This window comes from Falco cherrug, chromosome 8 (genome assembly GCF_023634085.1).
Source record: "Falco cherrug isolate bFalChe1 chromosome 8, bFalChe1.pri, whole genome shotgun sequence".
Classification (NCBI taxonomy): domain Eukaryota; kingdom Metazoa; phylum Chordata; class Aves; order Falconiformes; family Falconidae; genus Falco; species Falco cherrug.
The window spans coordinates 21,308,435-21,333,740 of record NC_073704.1 but is presented as its reverse complement, the minus strand read 5'-3'; the positions used below and the strand labels follow the sequence as shown (position 1 = coordinate 21,333,740).

The 25,306-nt window shown below is 37.6% G+C and overlaps 1 protein-coding gene across 12 annotated transcripts in view; it reads left to right on the top strand.

Moving 5' to 3' along the window:
- The window catches only part of MYO3B (myosin IIIB), a 207,588-nt gene that overhangs the window by 33,944 nt on the left and 148,338 nt on the right, over positions 1 to 25,306 (top strand). For all 12 annotated transcript variants that reach the window (XR_003561591.2, XR_008733663.1, XR_008733661.1 and 9 more), the window contains 2 exons: positions 2,854 to 2,930; positions 14,888 to 15,033. Coding sequence is in view for 8 of the 12 variants with exons in the window: in XM_027810755.2 (XP_027666556.2) it covers positions 2,854 to 2,930; positions 14,888 to 15,033 (223 nt within the window). In the remaining 4 variants the exon portion in view is untranslated. The remainder of the gene's footprint in view (positions 1 to 2,853; positions 2,931 to 14,887; positions 15,034 to 25,306) is intronic.

Sequence of the window (25,306 nt, the reverse complement as noted above, 5' to 3'; positions counted from 1 at the left end):
AAGGTAGAGAAAAATGTTCACAAAATGAGAGTAGTGTAAAATGGTTTGCCAAAAAACTCTGCAAATAGTAATAAAAAAAATATCAAAAAATATTAAATTTATGCACTGGAAAGGAAATTTAATACTCTAATTGTCATGGTATTATAAATTTAACATAAAAATCTATTGAAGATGCTAAAGTAAGTTGGGAAATGAGATACTTCAGTATCTTCTAGGGACAGAAATTCATTATGTTGAATGGTGAAGGCAACAATTAAAATAGTGCTGGGAGAAACATATGGCCTAAAGCAAAACTTCAAGTGAGTCCCTGACCTAGTACAAGAGAAGAAGATCCCTTCTCATTTGGGGGAATTTTGGCAGTATGATCTTTGTTTGTAACTACTCCATTCTGCAAAATGTTGGCTTTTCTCCCCCAAAGTCAAATGTTTTCATGAGATGTATCAAAGGCCTTAGCTGCAGCAGAAGCTAGGTTTAGACCTCTGGCTTCCATGGGCAGATCAGTGTGCTGCAATGCTAAGGGGCACATTCAAGGAAACAGGGAATCCCAGCCTTTGTGGTGTCCCATGGTTCTCTCTGATTCCACATTTAAGTTTTAGGGTGGGGTTTTTTTTCCTTTTAAGTTCAACAGTGATGCTGGAAAATCACAACAAATATGACTACCTCAGAAAAAGACATGAGTTACATCTCAAGTGTTTCCTGACACTTAACCGTTAGGAAGCACCAAGAAATGCCCACATATCTGTGGGTTTCCTGACTAAAGAAGCATTAGGCAGCAAGCTTTCATTAAGTTGCTATTTTTCCCCTCTAGCCCACTGCTGTAGGCATGGAAGGGACTCTGGGAATAAATTAGGTCTGATGACAGGTGATATTTTTTGTAGAACTGTTTGTCTTGTTGCAGAAAGTGGAAGATAGGTAGTAAGAAATGTGAGTTGAGGAGAAGGGACTTGCAGTTCAGACAGTTGAATGGCATCAAATTGGAGACTATTCTTGCTTCTGCCAGTGTTTCTCTGTGATATTAGGAGGTCACTTGAACCAAAATTTTTAAGCTGTCCACTCTGTTCCTCATTTTCCCAAGAGCCACTCTGAAACATCTTGTCCTCCTTTGCAGAAGAGCTAAGTGTTTTTGAACTGCAGCTGAGATCTATTACAGCTCTACTTGAGGCATGTGGAGTGTCTGAAAACTGAAAGATCTCAGATTAAGTACCCAAAACCAGTGGATGCTTTGGTTATTTTTAGGTTAATCCCTGGAACTAATAATCCTCTCCCATTTTGCAGGAATGTTAAGGAGATTTATTGTTTGATGAGGAGGGAAGGAAACATGTCAAAAGGAAAATAAAAATTTTAAATTTAGTATAGGATTGGGTATACTAAATAAGTAACTAGAACTCACATTGATGGAGATTAAAAAAATATTAAGTGACTACCTATTCAGTGAATGCTATCCATTCTATCCACAGAATGAGACAGAATCTTGAAGAAAAAAAAATTACTTAATATTCAGGGCTGTACATATGGATATTGGGTCACAGAGAAGATTACACAATTAGCCTTAATTGAGGCTTTTTTTTTTCCTTTATTGCATGACTGTAGAGCTTGCTTTTTCAATGTAACACACATTTCTTCCCTCAACTGCTCTCGACAGTATGATATATTTAAATAAATGTTGGTAACAATGTAAGTCGACCCAAAATGTCCACAACTTATAATTCATTTACAGTCGTGCTCGCTCAGTCTCCTGCTGACTCCCTCTCTCAGCTCTTCGGTATTCTGCACTGTTTGGGAGTGTCCGTAGGTAGCAGCTACAAATTCAGCTAGCTGAAGAGAGATCAAAGTTAAATGCACAGAGGCTTGCTGTAGGTCCTAGCCATTAACTGTTTCACAGCAGTACTCAGGAAATCACTGAAGACTTGCAATCACACTGACAAATGAAAAGTACAGAATTGAATGTTGGAGCCAGCAATTAAATTATTTAACTTACAAATCGTGAGTCCTGATTTCTTATTTATTGGCATCAGGCATTGTGTATTACATGTTTCTGCCTGTTTTTGTTTTTGTCTCTGGGCAATGCCATAGGAACAGAGTGCTGTGGTTTTTGGTTTTAAACAATGTTAAGGTGAAATAGGTTTTTAAATCAATATTGGGTTTATGTCAACTTTTAGAAATGCTCCTGAACTGTACAATTCAATTATATGTTGACCAGAGCACAGGAGAAGATTTGCAATGAAAGTTCATTCTGATTTGTTAATGTTGTTTGATTTCACTCTAGTTCTTTCTTCCTTTTTTCAGCAGTGCTTCAGTAGTCCAGCCCCAATCAGCGAAGCACTGAATCACAAGCTTTGTTTTAAGCATGCGCTTAATTCCCTAAGTACAAGCCACAGCACGAGCTTGAGCTTCCTGCTTTTCTCAGTAGAGAAAGGTTTAAGCAAGTGCATAAATGTTTTGTTGAACAGGAGCCTCTGCAAATACTCTAGTGACCAAGTTTCCTGCCAGTGCTGTTCAGGGAGTAAATTTCTGAAGCAGAAGGTTTGAAGTCAAGTCATAATTTGAATAGTTCCTGTTTGTACTCATGAAGACAGCAGAAGTCTATCATATTTAGGTGCCAATTGAATTTTCGAGTTTGAATGAAAGTGTTTCACTCTGAAAGTTGTTCACAAAAAACCTCTCAGCAATTCTGAATGAAAACAGCAAGCTGAAATGAATCAAAGCATTCAGTACAAATGCTGCACCTACTTTGGCCAGGCATTCTGCTGCTGTACTCCCAGGCTTGGGGTTTGTTTTCCAGATACTTGAAATAAACCAATGAGATGACAGAATGAATTTGAAGCCAAGTTTTTTGGATCTGTTTTATTGCAGGTGTTTCAGCCCAGCTTACCAGCACACGGCTGCGTAGAAACACCTCAGTGGGAACACCCTTTTGGATGGCACCTGAGGTAGGCAAATGTTCCTATCTGGGTCATCTCCATTCGTCGCAATGTACATTTTGTTGCCACTTCCACATAGTGGGAGAAAAGGCTCTCTTTTCTTCCCTCCCCTGTGGCTGTGTTTCTACTTTATATCTAGTTCAGTAAAATGAATGTAATATTAGAATATACAAAATGGATTTCTAATAATCTTCATTATTTTCGTCTCTGTGATGTTTCCATAAAAGTACAGATAATCTTCAAATAACTGAGGGTTTCCTTGAAAATTTTATGACTTTCCAATGAAATACTGTATGTTTTGGTGTGCCTGTCTGTGCCTCTAAATACAAACTGAGAGGAGAAGCAGGAATTCCTGCATTCCTGTCTTGCAATGGGACTCTGCAAAACCCTGACCCAGCGATGTGTTCTTTAAACTTTATCATTGACTGGGGACCTACACACTTAGGCACATGACCGAGCATAGATTAAAAATGGAGAAAAATAATCTACAGGTGGCCTAGCCAGGTGTCTTAGAACATATTTTACATACTACTCTCCAGACAGAACCCTTTTCCTTCTATTTCGTGAAGGTCTAGAAAGTTTTAACACACTGTTGAACTGTCCCTTACGTACTTTCCCTAATTTTGGGGTGAAAGATGTTAAAATATTTGCCCTCCCCACTTTAAGAAACAGAAAGTACTTTTGTAAGGTATAGATCATGAAATTTAAAAATAGGGAATGAAAAAGGAGTTGTTTGTTTGTAAGTTGCTAAACATTCATAACAGTAGCAGCCTCATTTATGTTGAAGACCATTAGACTTACTCAAATTTTGAGGAATTTGGGAAGGATTTTGCATCTGTTACAGATGCACACAGATCTCTTTCTGTATGTCAAACATTAAAAGTCATTCAAACATTTGGTTTAAAACATTTTATACTTTTTATATATCTGTTTCTGTTGCTAAGGAAGGCTGATTATAGCTGAGCAGGGAAAAGAAGCTGCTGTAACGGATCCAAAATTGATCTTGCACAGTCTCACAAAGAATGGTTGATACTTTACCATCTCCATAACAACCAGTTTACGTCACAAAGGAGACACAAGATACCTTAGAAACCACTGTGCAAGCATTATTTATGGAATCACCTTGGTTGGAGACATTCTGAAACCTTTATAAAATACTCCTCTAGGCAATAATGGACATACTATGAAATATTTTATTGAACTCTGATTATTAGAAGTTATTTTTACACTACTGTTTTATCTGAATAATTGCCATCAAAGGCAGTAATTGCACAAAATTTCTTTTCCCATCATGCTTGAAATTACTCATTCTCAAGATAAAAAGCCAAAGAAATAAGCAGGTTTTGATCTGAAAAATTTTGACCTGAAAATACAACATGCGTGTAACCGAGATATGTTATGTGCATAGCACATCAGAACAGAAATAGAGCTAGCTTTGAATGCTTCCTTTTTTGAAAAGATTTGTCAAAATAACCAACCCAGTACCATAAGCATAGTAACTCATATCACACTTGCATGCCTGTGTGAGCCACGGTGATCAGGCTTCATAGATGTACCAATCTGCAAAACAGCAGTGAGATGCTCAGATGCCCATTATGCTGTTGTTGAAATGGCTTTTAAATGACAAGTTGCATAACATTCATGCTCAAGTCACTAGAGTTGCTTTCTTCATGATCATATGAATGACATATTTCAACAAACTTGCAAGGTGCAATTTACCTTACTTCTGGGGAGATCTTTCTATTTTTAAAATGTTCAGCCAAATTTTTATAGAAAGAGGAAACATCAGGACTGCAATAAGCTTAAAAACTCTGCTTGGGTAACAGCTTATTAGGAACAGTGTCTAGATGCAACTGTGGTGAGACCAGTAACAACTAGAAAAGCATTTAACAGTAGCAAAAAAGCTTGCTGCCTAAAGGTTTTGATAGCATAGAATCTATGTCAGACCCAAAAATACCATAAAATAACAGAACAGGAATGAATTGTTACTAATAAGAGAAATAGAAATCGTGAAGACTAGGATTTTTGATTTTTTTAAATTTTTTATTTAAATTGGACTTTTACTATCTGTGTGTGAAACATAGCAGCCTCAGTCAATGCATAAGGCAATCATAGGACCTCATCTTATCAAAGGGTGAGAAAGATGGCTTTAATCTGAAGGGGGAATGGAGAGGGGAGATGAAAAAGCTTGGCTTGGAGGAAGAGACTACAGCAGTGCTTCAGAGAAATGAATCTTGTCAAACGAAGCTGACAGGGAATATTTTCCAGGAATTTCTGGGAAAATAAAACCTGGAGAAGAATGATGCAAGATTATTCAAGCTGACAGATAGGAATAACTGAATATAAGCAGGAGACAAATATGCTGGGAACTAGAATCACTAGATCAGCCTAGATCAGGAACAGTCTGCATAAGAAGGAAAACCATTGTATTTTATGGTGAAGTTTGAAAAATATATCAAAGGAATTATATGGCATGGCACTTGCAATAGCAAAAGTTCACAGGGAAACAGCAGTGAGGGAGGATGATGTAAGGTGTTCTGTTAGTTCAGTGTTCTTACCAGTAGCATGAAAACCAGCAGCTTTGAATGACTTGAATATCTTACAGGGCTTTTTTTTTTTTTTTTTTTTCTGATGACTGTGAGGCTTGTTTAGCAGCAACAGGACAAATCAAAAGGATTTGCCCTTGAGCATTTGTTTTGAGCAGAGCATGTAAATTGCAAAAATTTTGCTGAAGAATGATAATACAGGGAAAAACTAGGCTGTGTGGAAGCAATGGAGGAACTTAGCAAGGATGAGTCAGTTTGAGAGCAGTGTAGACTCACTGAACATCAGTCATTACTGTTTAACCTAATGAGTATTGTCTCATACAAACATAGACATGCAGAAACTGCAACACTGAATACTGGCATGCCAAAAAAAGAGATAAATAAGGCAAGATAGTTTAAGTATGGAGGATGTTTAAAGTTGCCTGTTGCCAAACACTGAAGTTACCTAAAATCTGCTTCTATCATGCTGCAATAAATTGTGTTGAAAGCTAGCAGGAGGAATTGGTTTTGAAACTTTTCAACTGAACTGTCTTTACTTCTCTAGTTCTAAACCTTAACGCGTCTTGTGTTCAGCCTTCAGTGCAGAACCGAGCAAAGTCTAGTTCAAGCAGAATTGCAGTTTTCCTTTTTCCCAAACATTATCATGATCTAGCTGGAAGCTTGACTCTTGAAACAAGCTTTTAGAATCTGAATGTGTTGTCTTTGGCCCAGAACTAGTTTTAAGAACAGAAATAGAAAAAGATACCTGAAGTCAGAAAGAACTGGAGAAATACTGAAGATAATTTAAAACCACAGGGAGTATGCTGTTATATTTTACTGATAACTGCTAAAAAATGACAATGGTGCATGCAAACTTAGGTTTTAAAAGGAACATAATTAAAACTTTTGATCCTTTGAAGAATTACATGTTGAAATATGACACATGACAGTAGGAAAGGCTGAGACATTGGTAAAAGTATCATGTGAGTTAACCAGAGGTAAAATCTTGGCTCTGTTTTGCTATTGATTTCAGAAGGATTTCAGATGTCACAGTATTATTTAAAGATGTGCCAGCTCTGTATTTTGGATATTTGTTATCATCCTTCCAAGATGAAGTAATGATCAGTAAGACTGCCCCAGAGACAACAGATTGTTCTCCTTCCCCCTGCTGAATCGAGGCATACTTCCTGGGATAAAATTCGGTACATATGAACATCAGAATAAATTTCTGAAGTGTTAGAACAATAAGTGACTAGTTTAAATTGGTTTTCTTTTTCTAATGTTCCTTTCTATTTTTTTAAACTTTCAATCTGATCATATGTGTGTGCAATGAGACTAATCCTGAAACAATGAGTATCTGCATTGTTTCAGTACAAAACTGTGTCTCTACTTAATCTAAAGAAAAAGCAACCAAAAAGTAATCTGCATTAATGTAGTTGAAAAATATATAAAGGGGAAAATCTAATTTTGCAAAGACTCATAGCAGCTTTTCCACTGAAGTCAGTATTCATTACAGTAAGGGCTGTATTCAGGCCTTAGAAGGGGGTCAACAGAGTATCTTTTGGTAGATTAGGGCTGATTTCTCTTATTTACCTCTCTCTGTTGTAGGAGACCTGAAAAATTTACCAAGAAATCCATTTAATAGTAAATATATTTAATGTGTAGTTAATTGCTGACTTGGAAAAACAGTGTGGAAAAGATAGCATCACTAACCTGGGCTTATGTTTTTAATTAACTCTATAAACAAGTACAGTGATATATCCCACTGAAACTATTCAATATATTCTTGTTTTGTCACGCTTTAACCTAGCTTATTTGTCAGCCTTTTGCTTACATCATGGGACTCAAGGTCAGCATCTTCTTAATAGCTCTAGGTCTCTTCACTTTAATTCCGTACTAGCTAAAATTAGCTCTTCTGATATGCACATTTTCACTATACTTTTAAATGCCAACTAAGCATGGCATTTTGTAAATGCTGCTTTATAATGAACTGTAGGAATCCACTTAGTATAAATAGGGTATAGATTTCAAGAATGTATGTAAAGTTATTCTTAATAAAATACATTTAAAACCAGTTGTACAGTGAAACAGTATGCATATTTTGTGATAAAGATACATTAGATTCTATGCATCTTCTCTAATAGGAAAATTTAAAAAATATTTCCTTGTAACATCTTCCATGAAGGTATAATAACTATACTCGTACAGCTAATGGTAAGATAGATTACTGAATTAGCTCGTATTACAGGTTGGGTTTTTTACCTAGTGAATGAGATAAGATTGAAAACCAACTTACAAAAAAATAACTGATTGTCCTTGCAAGGAACTTGACAAATGGGAATAGAGAAAACTTCTGCTGCTTTCACAGAATTTATGTTTATCTGGCATAATGATTAGTTACTAGTGAAATACTGGAAAATCCCACCCATCTAGTGGGTAAAAACAATCAATGCTATAAATAAATGGTAAAAAAGAATGGTAGCATTAAATCATTCATAACATATATTTTTATTACATTTTGATTTGAACAATTGCTTGTTTGACATTACTATATTTATGATAGTGTACTGAGCCTATGGTGTAAAGGAATTGCCTACTTGGCATACATTTTGAAATCAACATCCTGCTTTCAGTAGTTATAGTAGTGGAACACCACGGTGTGTTAGAAATTATTTTGAGGGAATATTAGCTGTCCTCTTGAAATGCAGTGCTGGGTCTGAGTGCAGTCCTGTGGTACATGTGGTAAATAGGTGTGGCCATGCTGGAGAGGCACTACTATAGTGTAAGTATGGGAAGGCAAGGGGAGAAGTGGTGGGAACCATTGCTCTAAATAGATAGGGCAAGACTGTGGAAGAACTGAGGGACACAGGAAGTGAAATGACTTGCTTAAAGACTTACAGCAGGTCACTGGGAGAACGTGGGATAGAATTATGTCTCTGAATGGCTATGTGTGACTAAAATGCTATAGTTGTGAGATGTCACCTTCTGAGAATTGACTGGCCTGATTTAAACAAAATTATCTTTTGGGGAACATAGGTCTTTAAGAATTTAATAAAGAAAGAAAAGAAATGGCAGTTTCTGCCCTGGGGTTTTTTTTCTCTCCCACTTTCTTGATTTTCTGTGGCTCTCAAACCCAAGCTTTAACAAGCTGCAGTAGCAAGAAGTTATGATAAATTTGCTTAAAGTCCAGAAGGAAAGCAGTAGAATTCAGAAAGTGGAATTGGAATACATAGGTTTCTTTAAAGGAGATGACACACAGACGAGGCAGAGTATGCAGCAGGACAGCACCAGCAAGCTCTCCCTGTAGAGCTGGGCCTGGCAGAATTCATCACCACCTCCTTTGCCTCCAGGAGAACTGACCTCCTTATGGGCTAGCATGGCAGGGGGGGGGTGAAAAGGACATGGCAGCTGGATGGAACCTCAGGGAACTTGCCAGTAACCTTGATAACATGACCATAATCTTGTGAAGGGATGTGGCAGGACTGCAGATGCTTCTGTTTTGTTCTAACTTAAACAACAGCTATGGAGAGGTTGTAAAACTTCCATGTAGGGCATTTAAAGATTAAAAAAAACAAAGCAAAACAAAAAAACCAAAACCAGCAGAGAAAATAATTTCAGTACCACACTGATCTACAGCAAGATCCCTACATGAAATGTATTTACTTGTGAGGCTGGAGTTGCCTCTGAATTTTCAGTTGCTTTGTGAAACACCTTTTACAAATCTGTGTGAGTTGTGTAGTGTCTATCTTTGTTGCTCGGGAGTAAATCTGTGGGTCAGAGACAAAATGTGTCAATGACGTTGAAGCTGTGATGATCTCACAGTATAAAGCAAAATAGATTTGTGTGCTCGAAAGCTTATCTGTTTTTCCTCACTGTATCATTTGGTCTAATAAAAAGTATGGTTCCCTACAAATGTAGCCTGCTGACAGAGCAGTTTAATGGTGTCAGGATCACCTGGGTGAGTTTAAAAATAAAAATTGATTACTCACAGCTGTTAAAACACAATTTAATACTTGACATAATTAATTTTCAATCAATAAACATTAACTGTGATAATCACTCATAAGAATTATTTAAAATACCATTACTTTTTATTTAGGCAACATTTCTAACAATATACTAATTTTCAGAAACAGCATGGAAAAATTTCTATGATGTTAATAAATAAGGAACTGAAATACAAATAAGAAAATGGGAGAATATGGAACCAATTTCAATCACAAATTTGCTCTTTTTTAAATTATGTGAATGTGCTTGAGGGGAGGGAGAGAGGGAAAGAAGTAAGGGAGGGAGAGAGAGAGATAAGTGTCACTTTGGTTTGGATAATTCAGTATCCCCAGTGCTGCTAAATGCTGTCATGAAAGACTTCCCCCCCACCCCAATGCACAGGAATTAGAAGAATATTTAATATTACATTTCCTGTGTAGATAAATTGAGTTGGGTTATATAGTGGCAGATGGAGCACAGAAGTTCAGTTGGTTTATTTTGACTTGCATTTCTAATATTTTTTTCTCCTTGTAGCAAGGATAACAATTTTGTGCCACATTCATTTTACATACGCAGTGCTTTTCAGCATTGTGCTCGCACACCTCATAAGCTGCTTAGTAAGGTACGTCAGCTGAGTGCAGCACCGCCTTTCTTCAGGAGCATCAACCTTTTTAATTCCAGACTCCTTTCTGCGGGTGGGTCACCAGCGCTAATTGTGTAGCAGTCGTCTCCAGGTAGCACATCTGTACTGCTATTATTGGTTTTGTGTATGCTTGCAGCTGTACTTTGTACGTGCACCGTATATACTGAGGCAAAATGAAAGTGAGTTCACTTGTAATAATTCTGGTTAAACTTAAAGGGGGTTGATGTGTTTTTCTTCAGCTAAACATATGTATAGCTTCCTCTCCGTGAGCAAGTCATTATGACCACTGTACAAATAACAGGTAGTTCTCTGTATTGCCTCTTTTTCTTCTTTTAAATCCACCTATGATCTACTTATGGGCTTGCTGAATTTCCAAGAAATCTTTGCATTGATTACAGAACAAGTAGAATTGTATCCTTGAATATAAAGTCTTGTGTATCTCTTTGGAGTTTTGTGTGTAGAAGTGATAAATCACACAGAATGCCTGATCACTGGCTTCTTGAAATTCCCTCCAGTTAGTGTGACTGATTTGTTTATGCGCTGCCTTTGCCAGACCAGTGAATTCTCCCCCACCTCACCCTGTCCCAGTGTGACCGTCAGCACAATTAGTGTTGACAACTACTATCATACTGTCTGTTTCTCCGTGTGGGGTTTAGATGCTTTCCATGCTACGGCAGTACGGCTGGGCATGAAATTGTGATGAAATTACAACTAATACAAAAGGTGGCAGCCTGTCTCCTTTGTAGCCTGGGCCACTGTGTGCACATAACCAGCCCATGCCGAAGTGAAGGACTTGGTGCTTATTCCCATGGTGTTTACTGGCAAATCTCAAGATTAACTACATCACCCCCTGAAGCTTTGGCATGAATGTAGTGTTTGCAGCAAAGCAAGCTACCTTTTCATTTTTGCTTGTAGAAGCAGGAGAGGATTTTGCTGGATATAAAATAGGTACAGATGTGATGATGCTTTTGGACAAGGTAGTGAAAGGAAGTAGCATTTTCTTCAGTTTCAGATCATTTCTTCTGGGCTCTCTGTCTTCATGCCCCACTGGGCACTCTCAGCTCCAGAACTTGGACTGAAAAGGACAGGTGTTTCCAAAATTATCTCTGAGTTCCTGATAGAGACAGGAACATAATAAAAGATTAGTCAGTGGCATTTTCCCTTTTTTATTTGGCTTTTAGAGGTTTTTCTTCTGCAGGGAGTTGCAATAGTTTTAAAGGCAAAACAGAACTGGGGCATTCCCAAGGACTTAGCTTGTAAACTACGACTGGGAGAACTCTTTCCTCTTCAGATTTCAAGATTGAGTGTTGTCTGCTAGCCAACATATAATGCAAACTGCCAATGTGCACCTTTCATCAAGGAAAAAGCTGTAAAATTTGATTATTGCTTTAAAAATTAAAATTAGTAGCATTTGTGTTTCTCTTAGCGGTGCATAGGTTGGTAAGATTCTAATAATAAATCCCACAGAAATCAAAAAGTTGTTTCAAACCAAAGTGATCATTAAATCTATATACATGTTGCATACTAGGTATTGGAAGAGCAGTTCATTTTCTATGTTTTCTGTGAGGCTGATCTCATTATAGTCAAGCTAACTGTCTAAAATACCTGGGTTGCATGGTCCGCTGGCTGAATTTTTATAAACAAAGAGAATGCAGATTAAGGGGAATATTTTTCTAAAAGAATCACTGCAGACTCTGATATTAGAACGGAGTAGATTCTGGTAGTGTTTAATTCCCCTTGGTTAAAGTGCCATTATTTTGCCACAGTGTCATTTTATTACCATGTACCATATTTACTGGAGATGTAGCTGTTAGTGGGGGAGCAGAAGATGTACAAAAATGCAATATACAATCCTTTATCTTTGGTAGGTAATACATTGTGAAGCTGAGAAAACTTCAAAGACATTTTTTCTTTTTTTAAAACGGCTGTTGCAACATACTTTCTTTTTCCCATCCACTATGAGCACTGAACACTCAGATGCTTATAGTATTTTAGTGTAGGTTGTTAAACTTTCTAGGACTGAGATGCACAGCACGTGTTGCTGTCAGCTTGTCATTAGAAGCAACTGTTATGTGCTTATAGAGGAAAAAGTAGTGATGTCTTTAAATGTGGGAGACCAGCTATGTTTATGGCACTGCTGATGAAGTCCAGTGTGACTTTGAGCAGGTCCTTCTTTTCCTTCCCTTGAAAATGAAAATATATTCCTCTGCATCATAGAGGTTGAGAAAAATAGACTAGTATTTGCAAAGGGCTCAGCACACTGATGAGAGCCAGGCAACTTCTGAGGTAGGCATTTCCAGGAGCTGGGCTATAGCAGCTTTTCAACCAAGCAGGTAAGTATTTTCATGTGTTAAAAAAGGAAGGAGAACACAGCACATTTTATTTGTCATATATGGATAAGTTACAACTTCTGAGTCATGGCCCTGAAAGCTGAGTTGCATGAATTTTTTGGGGGGGTTGTTTTTTGGGGATTTTTGTTGGGGTTTTTTTTGCTTTTTTGAGGAAGTGCCCTTAGGTATACAGATTAATTGGAGGACTATATAAAGAAACAAAAATAATGGAGTAATAGAAGCTTCCCTTTCAATCTCTGAGCAAAACTGCAATGAAGTTCCAGCCAACACCAAGTATGACCTCTTTAGAATGTATTATTTAAATATGTCTGATGGATCTCCACACTGACTTTCTCACAAGTTTTTACATCAAATTTAATTTCTTTCCTTTTCTCTGAAGCACAGTATAAGAAAATGAAATGATCATATAGGCCTCTGAAATAAGGGGGGTGGTTTAAAGTACTCTGCTTGAGTTGCGTAGAATCCTATCTACTGCATAGTAAAACATCTTTTTCAAAAGTAAGAGAGATCTCTGGGATGAGATCAAGGCTCTAATGAAGGCTTTTAAGAATGATTTCAGAGCTTTTATTTGAGACATTCTGTTGAAGAGAAGGGAGATGGGAAAACGATCTTCATGTGACAATATGAATACAACACTGTATTAGCTAACAAAGCTCTGTCTCTTCAAGCTGAAGAAAAAAAATCCCTGAACCCTCTTTTGCAGTGCTTACTTTCATTTTTCCCTATTCTGTTTATTTGATAGTTGATGTGTAGGGGAATGTGTATGCATGTTTTACTCGGATGGTTTGCAGACTTTTTGCTGACCATTTCATTGTGTCTTACAGATCAGTGTTCCTCAGACAATAGTTGGGAAACACTAGTCTAATACTCTAGCCAAAGATTCTTTGACATATAGCAATAAAGGGGAAATACCACCATCAGTATAGAGTATGAAAAAAAATTTCTTTGGCATACTAGCCTGAAAAAAAACTGAGAAGGAAGGGGGAAGATCTCAATACTTGTCAAAACATTGATAGAAAATTCAGGAAAGGTCTTAATTTTTCCGGACTGATTTGCTCTAGGAAAAGAACTGAACTATTAGTATACAGCAAAGGAATTAACTAATGTCCAAGTTTACTGCCAAGAAAAAAGAAAGGTGGTATTTTAACTAATATGTTTAACACCCCTGATTTCTGATAAAATAGATGAAGAGTGCTGTATGATGGGGTTGTGAGTCCTAGAGTAAGAGAGGGACAGGCTGTATGGGCCTGTTGGATAGAATCTCTGCCAGAGGTGGGAACGCCTCTGTTAGGTGCAGCTTATGGAGAAAGTAGCCAAGAGGTTAAGTTGGAATCAGCACCTTCTCCAGGAAAGTTTTCTTTACAGCAGGCTGTGAGTGGCTCTTTGCTAGCAGCTACCTGGGGTGCTGACTTGCATGTTGGCATCTCTGCAAAGCATTGTCCCAGACTGAAGCCCCAACACAAGAACTCAGAAATAATACAGAAGTAAAAAAAAAAATAATAAAATAAATCTCTGCTAGAACATAGATACAGCCACCCTTGCTGTCAGAAGTTCTGTTTATCTTAAGAACAAATTTGTAACAACACTTAAAGCTAGGAGAAAAATCATCCGATACTAGCAGTATGTGGGGATCTGACAAATTTTAAAAGCAGTTGGTCTAATTGATGAGATTTGCGAAAAGAAACTTGAGACAGGATTCTAAAACATGGTAGAATAAAAGGCAGTGAAGCTGCGATTTTTGTCTCATCCCTTTGCAAGGAGAAGGGCTAAATTTAAACTTTAGTTTGAATCTCACATTTAGGTGCAGAAATGTTTCCAGTTTATATGAATAGTTAGCCTATGATTAGGATGCCAAGGGTGGGTTAGCTGGAAATGTGCATCAAGTTTGTGATGCAGAACAGTTCTGATGTCCAAGGAGAGATTCTGTTAACGTCAGTTTTTCTTAGACAAGGTATGTAGTATGTTAATGAAGGGTTTTTTTAAACTATTCAAATCTAGTAGAGACAAACTTAAAAAATATATTGGCAGAAATGACTGATGGAATATTCTTATCTAAAAAATAGCTGTGCAAATCAGCCTATCCTCATGAATACTTATAGAAGTTAATAAGAATAACATCAATAGGGTTCTCTGCTGTTGTAATAGGTTTCTGTAAGAAGTGCTTTGAAAAACAGAATTTAGTAGAGTGATGTTCTTTGTATAGATTATTTGAGGCATCCCATGAAGGTTAATGTAGTTTTAAAAAGAGGGAGATTGTTTTTAAAGAAAGCAAATCTAAACGAAGTTTTAATTTACTGTTACAATTTTGTGGGGTTTTTCCTAACTGGGATATACAGGCAAAGAGATTAATTTGAAAACTACATAGGATTTTAGACATGATTCAAAAAAGTACCTTCATGTCACACTAGGATGGCGTGAGTTGTACATTAGGTTAAAACGTTGTTTTCTTTTTTCTGATAGGTCATTGCTTGTGAACAACAGTATGACTACTCGTATGATGCTCGATGTGACGTATGGTCCTTGGGAATAACAGCTATTGAACTGGGGGATGGAGACCCTCCTTTATTTGACATGCATCCGGTGAAAACCCTTTTTAAAATTCCAAGGTATGGCACTAGATGGCTCTCTTCACTCACTAGTTTGTTCAAAGGCAATCTATACAAAGGAGAAATACTTGGTAAATGTATGTACTTCAAATTGTAAGAACGTCTTATAGGAAAAGACATTACAAAGCTGTAATATTAAAGACTACTTTTTTTTCAACCTGACTTCTACTATAATTTATATTTAGAATGCCTTGAAATGATAAAGACTTATGTATTTATAGTATTCTTATTTTAGAACATAAAATCATATAATATCAAGGCACCTCCCTTCAAAAGTACTTTTCTTAGCTACTATTGATGAAAGCATTTGTTTCAAAAGAGGAAGAAGCCAACATCTGTAACTGTTGGATAACATTTTAAAATGTTATTCCAAGAGTCTTAGGCTTGTTTTACTGTGGAAGAAAACCACACAGGTTTGACAGTGCTATAAAGCAGTTGCAGCAAACTGTAGTCATAATTTATTTTTTCATTTACCCAAGGATGTTAAAATGTGAAGATTTGAATTGCCATACGTGGATATGAAAAAGGGATAGAATTTCCCTCTATGTATAGTTATGTAAATCAGCTGTATTATTTCATGCTCTCTATTTTTGGTTTGATTTTTTTGAGTTTTCCTGAATAAGTTGAGATTGACAGTGTAAAGTAGAGTTTAACAACAGAACAGTTGTAATAATAGAAGAAATATAGAAAGAATTTGTCTGTCATTGATTAGACTGGCATATACTTGTCTTTTCCATATCTTGCTCATAAAGAATTGCCAGTGACTGATAACAGTTTAAAACCTTCAGCAATACAAGTGTTTGACCTTTTGTTATCTGCACAGTTATCATAGGCTTTTAAAATTTCTTCTGATTGCAATTTGCATTTCTGATTAAGTCTATTTATATGCAGATGAAGTTGTGCTGGGTTCTGCATCATACAGTTATCTCCTCCTACCCAGCTCGGATGTGAACTGCCACCACAGTTTCCAAAATTGTTCATATTGAAGCAGAGGTTCATCTTGTTGCCTTTGCACAAGTGTAAAACAGGTCCTGGCAACGACAGCAATTAAGGCAGCAAGAGGGGCAGATTACTAAAGCAATGTCTATAAATTTTATCAACATTCAGAACAGTTTAAAAGGACAGAAGTCATACCAAAAGTAACAGGAAACAATAGGTAGATCCATAGAATAGGGCACGTAGAGGCTTTGATTTCTATCTGTAGTTTATCTTTCCCTATTTGCTGTCGCATCTCTGCATGACACAGATAATTCACCTTTGTTTTGCTATCTAATGAATTAAATAATGGGTGTATTTACTGAATAGAATGGTAGCAATTTTTAAGTCAAAAGATTTTCCTCTGCTTTGCATTTTATGAGTTATAACTCTGCTACTGGTAACTATGCATTCACATTAGATAAAGTAGACTATGATGAGTGCTGGATGGCATAAGGGCCTGGGGTATAGGAGCTAGAGCTTCTCTCCTGTTACTTTTTTGAAGTCAATTCAGAGGGATAGTAAATATGACCAAAAGGTGCATTGTTTAGAAGTAATCTTAGTACAGTTCCCAATATCTGTGCTGCAATTCACACATTTTAAACAGTGTTTTCAACATGAGCACTGAGGCTTTTCTCAGGTTGAAAGTATTTCTTGCAAGCACTGGCTGTTGAGTGCTTAAGCAGCGACATACAGAAGCATTGTAGCTCACCTTCTGAGACTGTTCAATCCAAAATCCTCTGAGCTCAGAGATCTGGCATCTTTACACTTTTTGCTTTCATGATAATATCTGTGTCTGAAGTTATGAATGCAAATGTTAAGCTATTTGGTCATTTTTAGGTAGTTAGTGTCCTTGAGTATCATCTCTGAATTTATCCAATACAAATTCTCACCCACTTTAACAAAGAAACCTACAGGGTAGCTATATTTTATGGGAAGAACTCTCTTTTTGTGTGCCACTCGCTACCTTTATTTGGTAACCCATAGCTGCCTTAAGAGAAGAGGAAAGGTACAGTCAATCCCTATTTCCCCTCTTAACATGACTTAACTTCATTGTAAGATCCAATCAAAAGAAAATGAACCTTCCTGTTTCCTTTCCTTTTTCTTTCTTTTTCATTATTGCTTCTCAGTTTCTTGCCCAAGGCTTTCTCTGCATCCATTGTGCATTTGAGCCAAAGCACTCAGCCCTAGTTTTTGGCTCAGTTGAGACTACAGACTCTGAACTAAACAAGTTTCTTAACTGAGACTAGCACTTGTCATGTCTCCAGAGGCATTTGGGCTGTGCACAGGGATCTTCATGTCTTAAAATTGCTCTGCTGATACCTGCAGTCAAACAGCTTAGCTTAGGGTGGGGTGACTGAGAGGCAGTATATTCATGCAGCTGAGGGGTGGTAACTGCTAGTGCCTGCCACCTCCTGCTTTCTGTAGGAGGCTGCGTGCCTGAGCTTCACTTACTGTGGGCTCCGTTCCAACCATCGTTGAAATCAAGATGTAATTCTGCGCATCTAGTGAGATGAGGAAGGGCTCGCTCAGCTAACTGCCCTCAGGTCACGAATGGTGGCAGCACTGCTCTCAAATGAAGTCTGGAGCTTACTGCTCCTGAGGGGTATAGTGGGAAAGAACTTGTTCAGCTAGGTTTTGCTTTCACCTGGAAAATGTCCTCTAGCAGCAGGTTAGTAGTTTCCAAAATTAGGTCACAACTTCAATGCGCCATTCAAACCACATTAATATTGGAGTGCAACAGAGCTGAATACTGAGTCACACACTTCTAATTCTGGGATTCTGGAGGTAGTTTCAAGACCTGGGTTGGGAAGCAATATAACCTTATATACCTCCAGCCATTCTCTAATTTCAGACAGAGACATAAACAATTTCATTTGTTGATAACAGCTCCTCTTTCAGCTGTGATTTCTTATGGTTTGATGTGAAACTGGCAAATCAGATTCCAGCTACTGTTAAATGAACTAAATGCACTAATACCAAATGACACCAAAGCGTGTTGCACAGTGATGGTGGTGTGGCTGTGGTACCTTATGGTCAAGCACCATATCTGGAAGTGTAAAAAGCTACTGCAAATAACGAGCAGTAAATTTAATGGGCTGTTGATTTACTGCATATATCTGATTTCTGTATGTGTTTTCCCAGGATAATTTTTGTTGACTGGGCTGATTTGATGTTAGTTTGGAGAAGAAGAGGTGAAATCGCTATTCACAGTTAACAACACTTGGACATCACTCAGGCAGAGAGTTACCAGGAATTATTGCCTTTTTCCCTTACATTCTTGACTACAGTTGATCCATATCTTTCTATTTATACTCCCTTCTGGATGATAGACTGGTCTGTTTTGCATGCTGCTGATTTCTTTACATTAGCAGAAAACTCTGCAATAGTTTTCAAGTTTTGTTATCAAGCACCAAATAATCTGTTCTCTTGAATATACTTAAAAACATTAGTAATGGCAAAATTGCCAAAGCTAGATGCAGAAGTCTGTGTGTGTGTTTCCACAGAATTCTTCCATTCTCAAGCAGGGAATAAAGTACTTAAGTTTCTGTGTCAATTTAGTCATTGGCTTTTTTTCTAAAGACAGCCAGTAACTGTGCCATGAGCCTTAGCACTGAGTTTCAACTTAGTGAGTTGTGGAGTTAGGCCTTAGTCTTAAATGAATATAATTGAAATCAGTGAGACTTTACTTTGACTTTATAGGGTTTGACTCAACCATTGAATGAATGATTTTGTACTAACAGTTACTGCAGTTACATACGCCCAAGATCTTTGGAGATGTCTTCTTGCATAGAACTCAAGTCAAGGATTAGGTTTTCACTGTTTTCATGTGCTAATTTAAGCAGGAAAATAGGAAAAGCTAACAGTAGCCAAACATCCTACACTGTTTGTGTTCTCTAAACAAGAAGCAAATAAGGTATTATGTTACGAGTTACAAAGCCTAATGTTCTTCCAATAGGTAAGAAATTACATATCTCTATACTTTCCAGTTGTAACTATGGAAGGGATGAGTGACAGTGTTTTAGAAAATTAAATACTCCGCAAAGCACAGTCAAAATTTCAGTCCACAGGAAGCTCTCTGGTGGAATGAGAACTTTATTCCCAAACCTTAGACTTCAGTTAAACTTACCATCTCCAGCTAACACGGGCCCATGTCTGAATTATGTAACTTGAAGCAGGGATGGGCTAAGTTCCAGGCTGAATGGCTCAGAGGTCTGTGAAGGAGCATGTCTGTGGATACATCATGGACCCCAAGATGTTTGGGTCATATGGCATTGTGGGAAGAGGAGGCATCTTATGCTCATTTAAATCCAGATCTATTTTCATAATTTCTATTTGAAATACTTTACATTCCCCTCTATGGAGGACATTGATGGAAAACAACATAATCTCACAATAAAACATTCCAGTTGCCTTGAACATTCTCTCTGTCTCTGATCAGGATCCTGTCTGATAAAAGTGTTTTGTTTGAAGACAGTCCTTAACAGGACATTATGGATAACAAGACCTCAATTGTATCTCTTTGTCTCTTTGTCTTCTCCATCTCCTGAACACGAGCAGCAACTCTCTTGTCCAATTGCTGTGCTTTTAGGAATAAAGAACATGATTTATCCTTTCTTATTTGCAGTTTTCTCCCCCTATTTTGTCCAGGGTAAGAATTTTATTATGAAGATTCTAGTGAAAGGTCCATAAGTGCTTCTGTTAGATGAATAGTGTTAGCTGAAAGACTGCAAATGGATGTGTTGCTTCTTGTCCTCTGTTTTTTGCGTGTTTTAAACTGTAACTACAAACTGCCTGCAGTGTGGAGTGGGTGCCATGTGTGCACTGGTGATCCAACACTGTTGATCCTTGCCCTGAATCAGACGCATTGACACTGTTTGTCACATCTAGAATTCTGTCTTGCAGCTACCAGAAGTCTCTGTTTGAACAGAACTGTAGAAAGTTTCCTTTCATTAGTCAAGCAACATAAAATGTGATTAGAGATTGAATTTATCTCAACAAAATAGCTGATTTCCAGAGGGCAGGTGAACTCTCAGAATTCACCAAATGTCTCAAGTCAGATGTGAGAAATGGGTGATCTCACTGTGCTGCACTCCCCTGGAAATCTGACCAGTGCTTTACAACAGGAGATGCTGGATGCAGAGCACTTTTGAAAACACTGGGTTTTAGGGTGTACAAGTATTAACTTCATACTTTTGATAATATGGTCTGAGCTGTGGGTCAGATGCTTAAGCATCTTCCAGTGGTTTATCATTTTTGTCCTACAGAAAATGTAGTGTCTGCAGCAAATATCTGACAGCAAAAGTGGAGTGAAAAAGAAAATACCAGTTAAATTTTAAGTCAGATGTTTCATTATACACTAGCCTTCTGGACTTTATTTCTGTAAGTATTATGTGCATTTGGAAGAGGAGGGTATACGAGTTCATGGACTAATGCTATTTAAAAAATCTCTTTCATTCATGAACATTTTATTGCATGAATGTGCAGTGTCTTGGAAACAGCTGTAATACCGCATGCATGAGACATTCTTAAAACTGCTAATGAGAAGGAGGCATTATCTTAGAGCAAATGTTAATGTTCTGTTTTGCAATGATGCAGACATTCTCCCTCATCAAAATCAATTCTTGGATCTAACTCATAAATCTCCTGAAAAGGGACCTCCAGTGCCTTGAGACAGAGATAAATCATACTGCGAAGACACTGAACCATGAAATGATTCTGTTAACATGTCATCTGTCTAGAATATATTTTCAAATCTCCAACAGAAGGGTCTAAATTATGAAGGGAAGGTGGCCTAGCAAAGCTGGTAATCTGGGAGTTGATATTTTAACCTCTTCCATCTGCTGCTGCTACTTAGGGGTGTCTGTTTTGGCAAAATATTACAAAGTAAAAGATTCTCAAATACCATTACACCTAAGGTTTTTAAAGTAAAGTAGGTCCATAAATTCGTCAGATGATGTTACCTTGTGAGAAACGTTACATCACCTCATTACTATCTCTTAAGGTAGCAGTGATTTGAAATTTTGAAAAGAAAAGTAATGGCTATGAAAAGTCGTGTGGTAAAAAGAAGATGAAGACTGTACATTGTAGTCTGGAAAAGGTGGGTGCATATAGCAGTGTAAAGCAAGGATTTCAGATCATGTTGCAAAGACCTTGTGTTTCAGGTTCTTTCTCTTTACAATCCAGTTATTACAGAGAGGTGATAAATAAAAAGCAATTTTCTAAGTTACACTGACAGATGATCCTAACAGAAACTGAACCATGTTCACCTCTCATGTCTGTATCAGTCAAATGTTGCTCTCCTGAAAGCAGTAGAAGGCACCTGTTTTAAAAGCAGTTGGTGATAAGAAATGGTTATTTTATTTTCTAACCCATGAAAATGGAGAATTAAATGAAATTTCATGAAATTTTTTTATGCTTATTAATTAATTTTAAATAGCCAGGAGTGGAATGTAGTTGAGCTTGAGTACTCATTTAATGGTCATGTCAAGAGAAAATGTTTCACTTCAATAGATAGTGTGACTGTGGACCAGTCATATGAGGTAGAGGAGCCAAAATATTTGTACCTTCACTTTATTGTATACACTGTGGAGCACTTGCTGTACTACAGGTAGTTTTCATCAATCTGAACAGGTAAGAACTGTTGAGGGGTCATTATATTTTGGAGATAACATTCAGATACTAACATAGCCTTTTGTATTGCAGCTGGCTTTACCAACTCTTGTGATTTTGCCATCTGCATTGGTACTGACATGATACTGATATATCAAGTAGCCTATGCTGGTTTTTGGAACAGTAAAGAAATACAAGTATGTGTGATAGGACAGTAAAGCTCAGAGTTGATTGTGTTTGTGAAACAAAAGCCAAAGGAATTAAAAGAATTGTAGTTATTTAAAATGAAGTGCTTGAAGTAATTAAAGGAACATGCTTAATACAGTCTTAATGATGAATAATTTGACAGCAGGTACACAAATTTCAGAGCACAATATTGTTTATTTCTTAATAGGAGTGTGAAATGCAGTTACAGCAATGTGACCAAACTACTTCAAAAGACCAGATTCTGCCTATGCTTATAGGTAGGGCATCGTGATATCCATAAAAGCTATACTTGTCTGAGGAATAATTTGACATTTATATGTTACATTATTGTGTGATACATTGGTCTTTCATTACTTCGTGATTGTATTTTTATAGAAAATTCCAAATACTAAAATTATAAGGTGACATGTTACCTCTGAGAATATTGTGGAAGAGTCTGATGAGCAGAAAACAAGGTCCTAAGGATCCTCCTTGGTTTCTATATGAATAGCAAAGCAATTCAGGGATAGAGTCTGATCTGTAGGTGGAAAAGAATACAGATCTGTGACTGAAGATTGGAAAGACCACTACGAGTTCTTCAGCAGGTTACAGACCTATCATAGAATCTTGAACAAGTCAAACATGACTAGATTTTCAAAATGACTTGGGTCCCTAAGTATGATGTTAGGTAGCTAGTGGGATTTCTGAGAAGCACTTCTGTGTTTTGTTTCTGTTAAAATTCTTTTAGTCTCCATTCTGAGTTTGATTTTTCCAGAGTTTGGGATCACTGGTTTCACAGAAAGTGAACCATTGATGTGTTTTTTGAAAATGTCAGTAAGAGTGTGTCCTTGGCTATATCTTCTTCCACAGAATCACAGAATGGCTGAGGTTGGAAGGGACCTGTAGAGGTCATCTTGTCCAACCCTCCTGCTCAGCCTGGGTCACCTGTAGCAGGCTGCCCAGGACCAAGGCCATACAGCTTTTGAGTATCTCCAGGGAGGGAGACTCAACCTCTCTGGGCAACCTGTGCCAGTGCTTAATTACACTCACAGTGAAAAAGTGTTTCCTGATACTCAGGCAGAATCTCCTGTATTTCAGTGTATGCCCATCACCTCTTGCCCTGTGTACTAGGCACCACTGAAAAGAGCCTGGCTCAGTCTTCCTTACACTCTCCCTTTATATATTTATATATATTGATACTACTCATCGTGAGCTTTCTGTTCTTTATGCTCAACAGTCCCACCTGTCTCAGCCTTTGCTCATGTGAGAGGTGCTCCATTCCCTTAATCAGTGTTGGTGATCCTTTGCTGGACTGTCTCTAGTACCTTTGTATCTTTCTGATATCTCTCCTGCCCCGAACTGGACATGGTACTCCAGGTGTGGCCTCGCCATTGCTGAGTAGAGGGGAAGGATCACCTTCTTCAAGCTGCTGGCAGCAGCACTCCTAATGCAGCCCAGGATACCATTAGCTGCCCTTACTGCAAGGATGCATTGCTGGCTCATGTTTCAACTTGGTGTCCACCAAGACCCTCAGGTCCTTTTGTGCAAATCTACTTTCCAGCTGGTCAGCCCCCAGCATATCCTGGTGCAGGACTTTGAATTTCCCTTTGCTGAATTTCATGAAGTTTCTGTGGGCCCATTTCTCTGTCCTGTTGAGATTCCTTCCTTCTGGATGGCAGCAGAACCCTCAACAGCTGCTCCTCACAGGTTGAAACATGAGCAAGCTTGCTGAGGGTGCACTCTGCTGCATCATCCAGATCATTAATGAAGATATTGAATGGGACTGGGCTCTGCAGTGACCCCTGGGGTACATCACTAATGATGGATGAATGTCCCGGCCTTTTGTTTGGCAAAGTATGTATTAATTCCGTGGGGAAACAGTTTTGTGCTATGAAGATACGTTAATGTTACTATCACATAGTCTCACAGTTTGCAACAGTGCTAAAATGCGCCAGGGCAGGGCCTCTGCCTTTACAAAAATGTATAGGAGTTATTCATTCCTAATTCATTTCTAACAGGTATACAAACTGGTAAAAGTCAAATGTATCATAGGGTTTGAATATCAGATTCAAATAGATTTGTGCCAGAGTTGAACTGCGTAATGAGTGCTGGTAGTAGTATTACCTGCATTACGTCACCTGTGTCTAAAAATCAGAGAGCAGTTTGTGTCTAAACCCATACCAAATACTTATGTATAACTAGTCTTTTAAGTCTGGCAGCAGATCTAAAAGTTGAAGTGTATGCAATTAGCAGCCATGTCATAGTAAAATGGGGTCTGTTCTCCATTGCCTTATGACGTTTTAATATATTTGAGAAAGTGGTAAAATAGTATAAATATTTTTGTACACTACGTAAGACAGTAGAGAATCAGTCTTAAAATTAAATCATCTTGGTGCAATTTCCCTCCTTTTTTTCGTTAGCTATTCAGTTATTGCAGAACTTATATGCAACTGTTTCTCACTGATTTTGTCTTTTTATTCCCTTTTGTAAATTGTGTACAGATAGAATTGTATTTTGCAGATGCCTTCTTTGTTCAGATATATTCATAGCCTAATTTCAGCAAGTAATTCACGCTCTGGCTTGTTGTTGAATAGTCTGTAGTAAGCATTTACTATTTCAGCTGTGAGGGCAGACTTTGTCTGCAGAGTATGTTGCTGGGTTTTGATTCGTTAAGTCTCTCCTCCAACTGGCTTTCTCATGAATACATGCGATTACAAATAGAAGGTTATTGTTTTATATGTATATTCGTTGGTGCTTGTTAAAAACAGACTGTTTCAGCAAACATTACTGCCAGTATTTTTTGCTAGAACATTCATGTGAATTAAACACAGAAGAGCTAAAATGTATGCAGCTGAAATTAATTCATTGAGAAACTCAAATGAATAATCATGAAAATAAACATGCTCAGATCTCAGCCATTTTCTGAACAAACAAAAAAGAATCACCTCTGATATTCTGTTTTATTCTCTGTGTTGCACTCTAGCCCTCTCTGAACTCCAGGTAGAAGCTGAGATGCCTGACAGATGTTTTTAGTGACTCCATATGCAGTTCATTTCATGCATTAAATGCACATAAGCTGTTTTAGTCAACCAATTTCTAAAGTAAATTATTACTTTTCAAAATCCACTGCATAAGTAATAACAGACTGCTAAGATACAGTAAGTGGTATTTTGTTTTGCTCCAGTGGAAAATTTCATGCTGACAAGGTCAAGCCCTGCAGTCTGAGAGCAGTCAAGTGATGAAAGGCACATCCAGGAGGAGAGATGGTGGATGGGCATCTACTGACTGTTGTCTTCTTCAGAAGTGAGGATTTGAAATGTGGCTTAGTTAGATTTAGGGGATAGAGCTGAGCTACAAAGTCATGCTTTTATTATTGTAGACTAAAAATACATTGGTTTTAGTGTGTTTTCAAAACTGCTCCCCATTTCTTGACAGAACTACAGTGGCTAACAGTATTGTCTGTAGCTGTCCTGAGGCATAATACTGTGAGGGTAGCAGA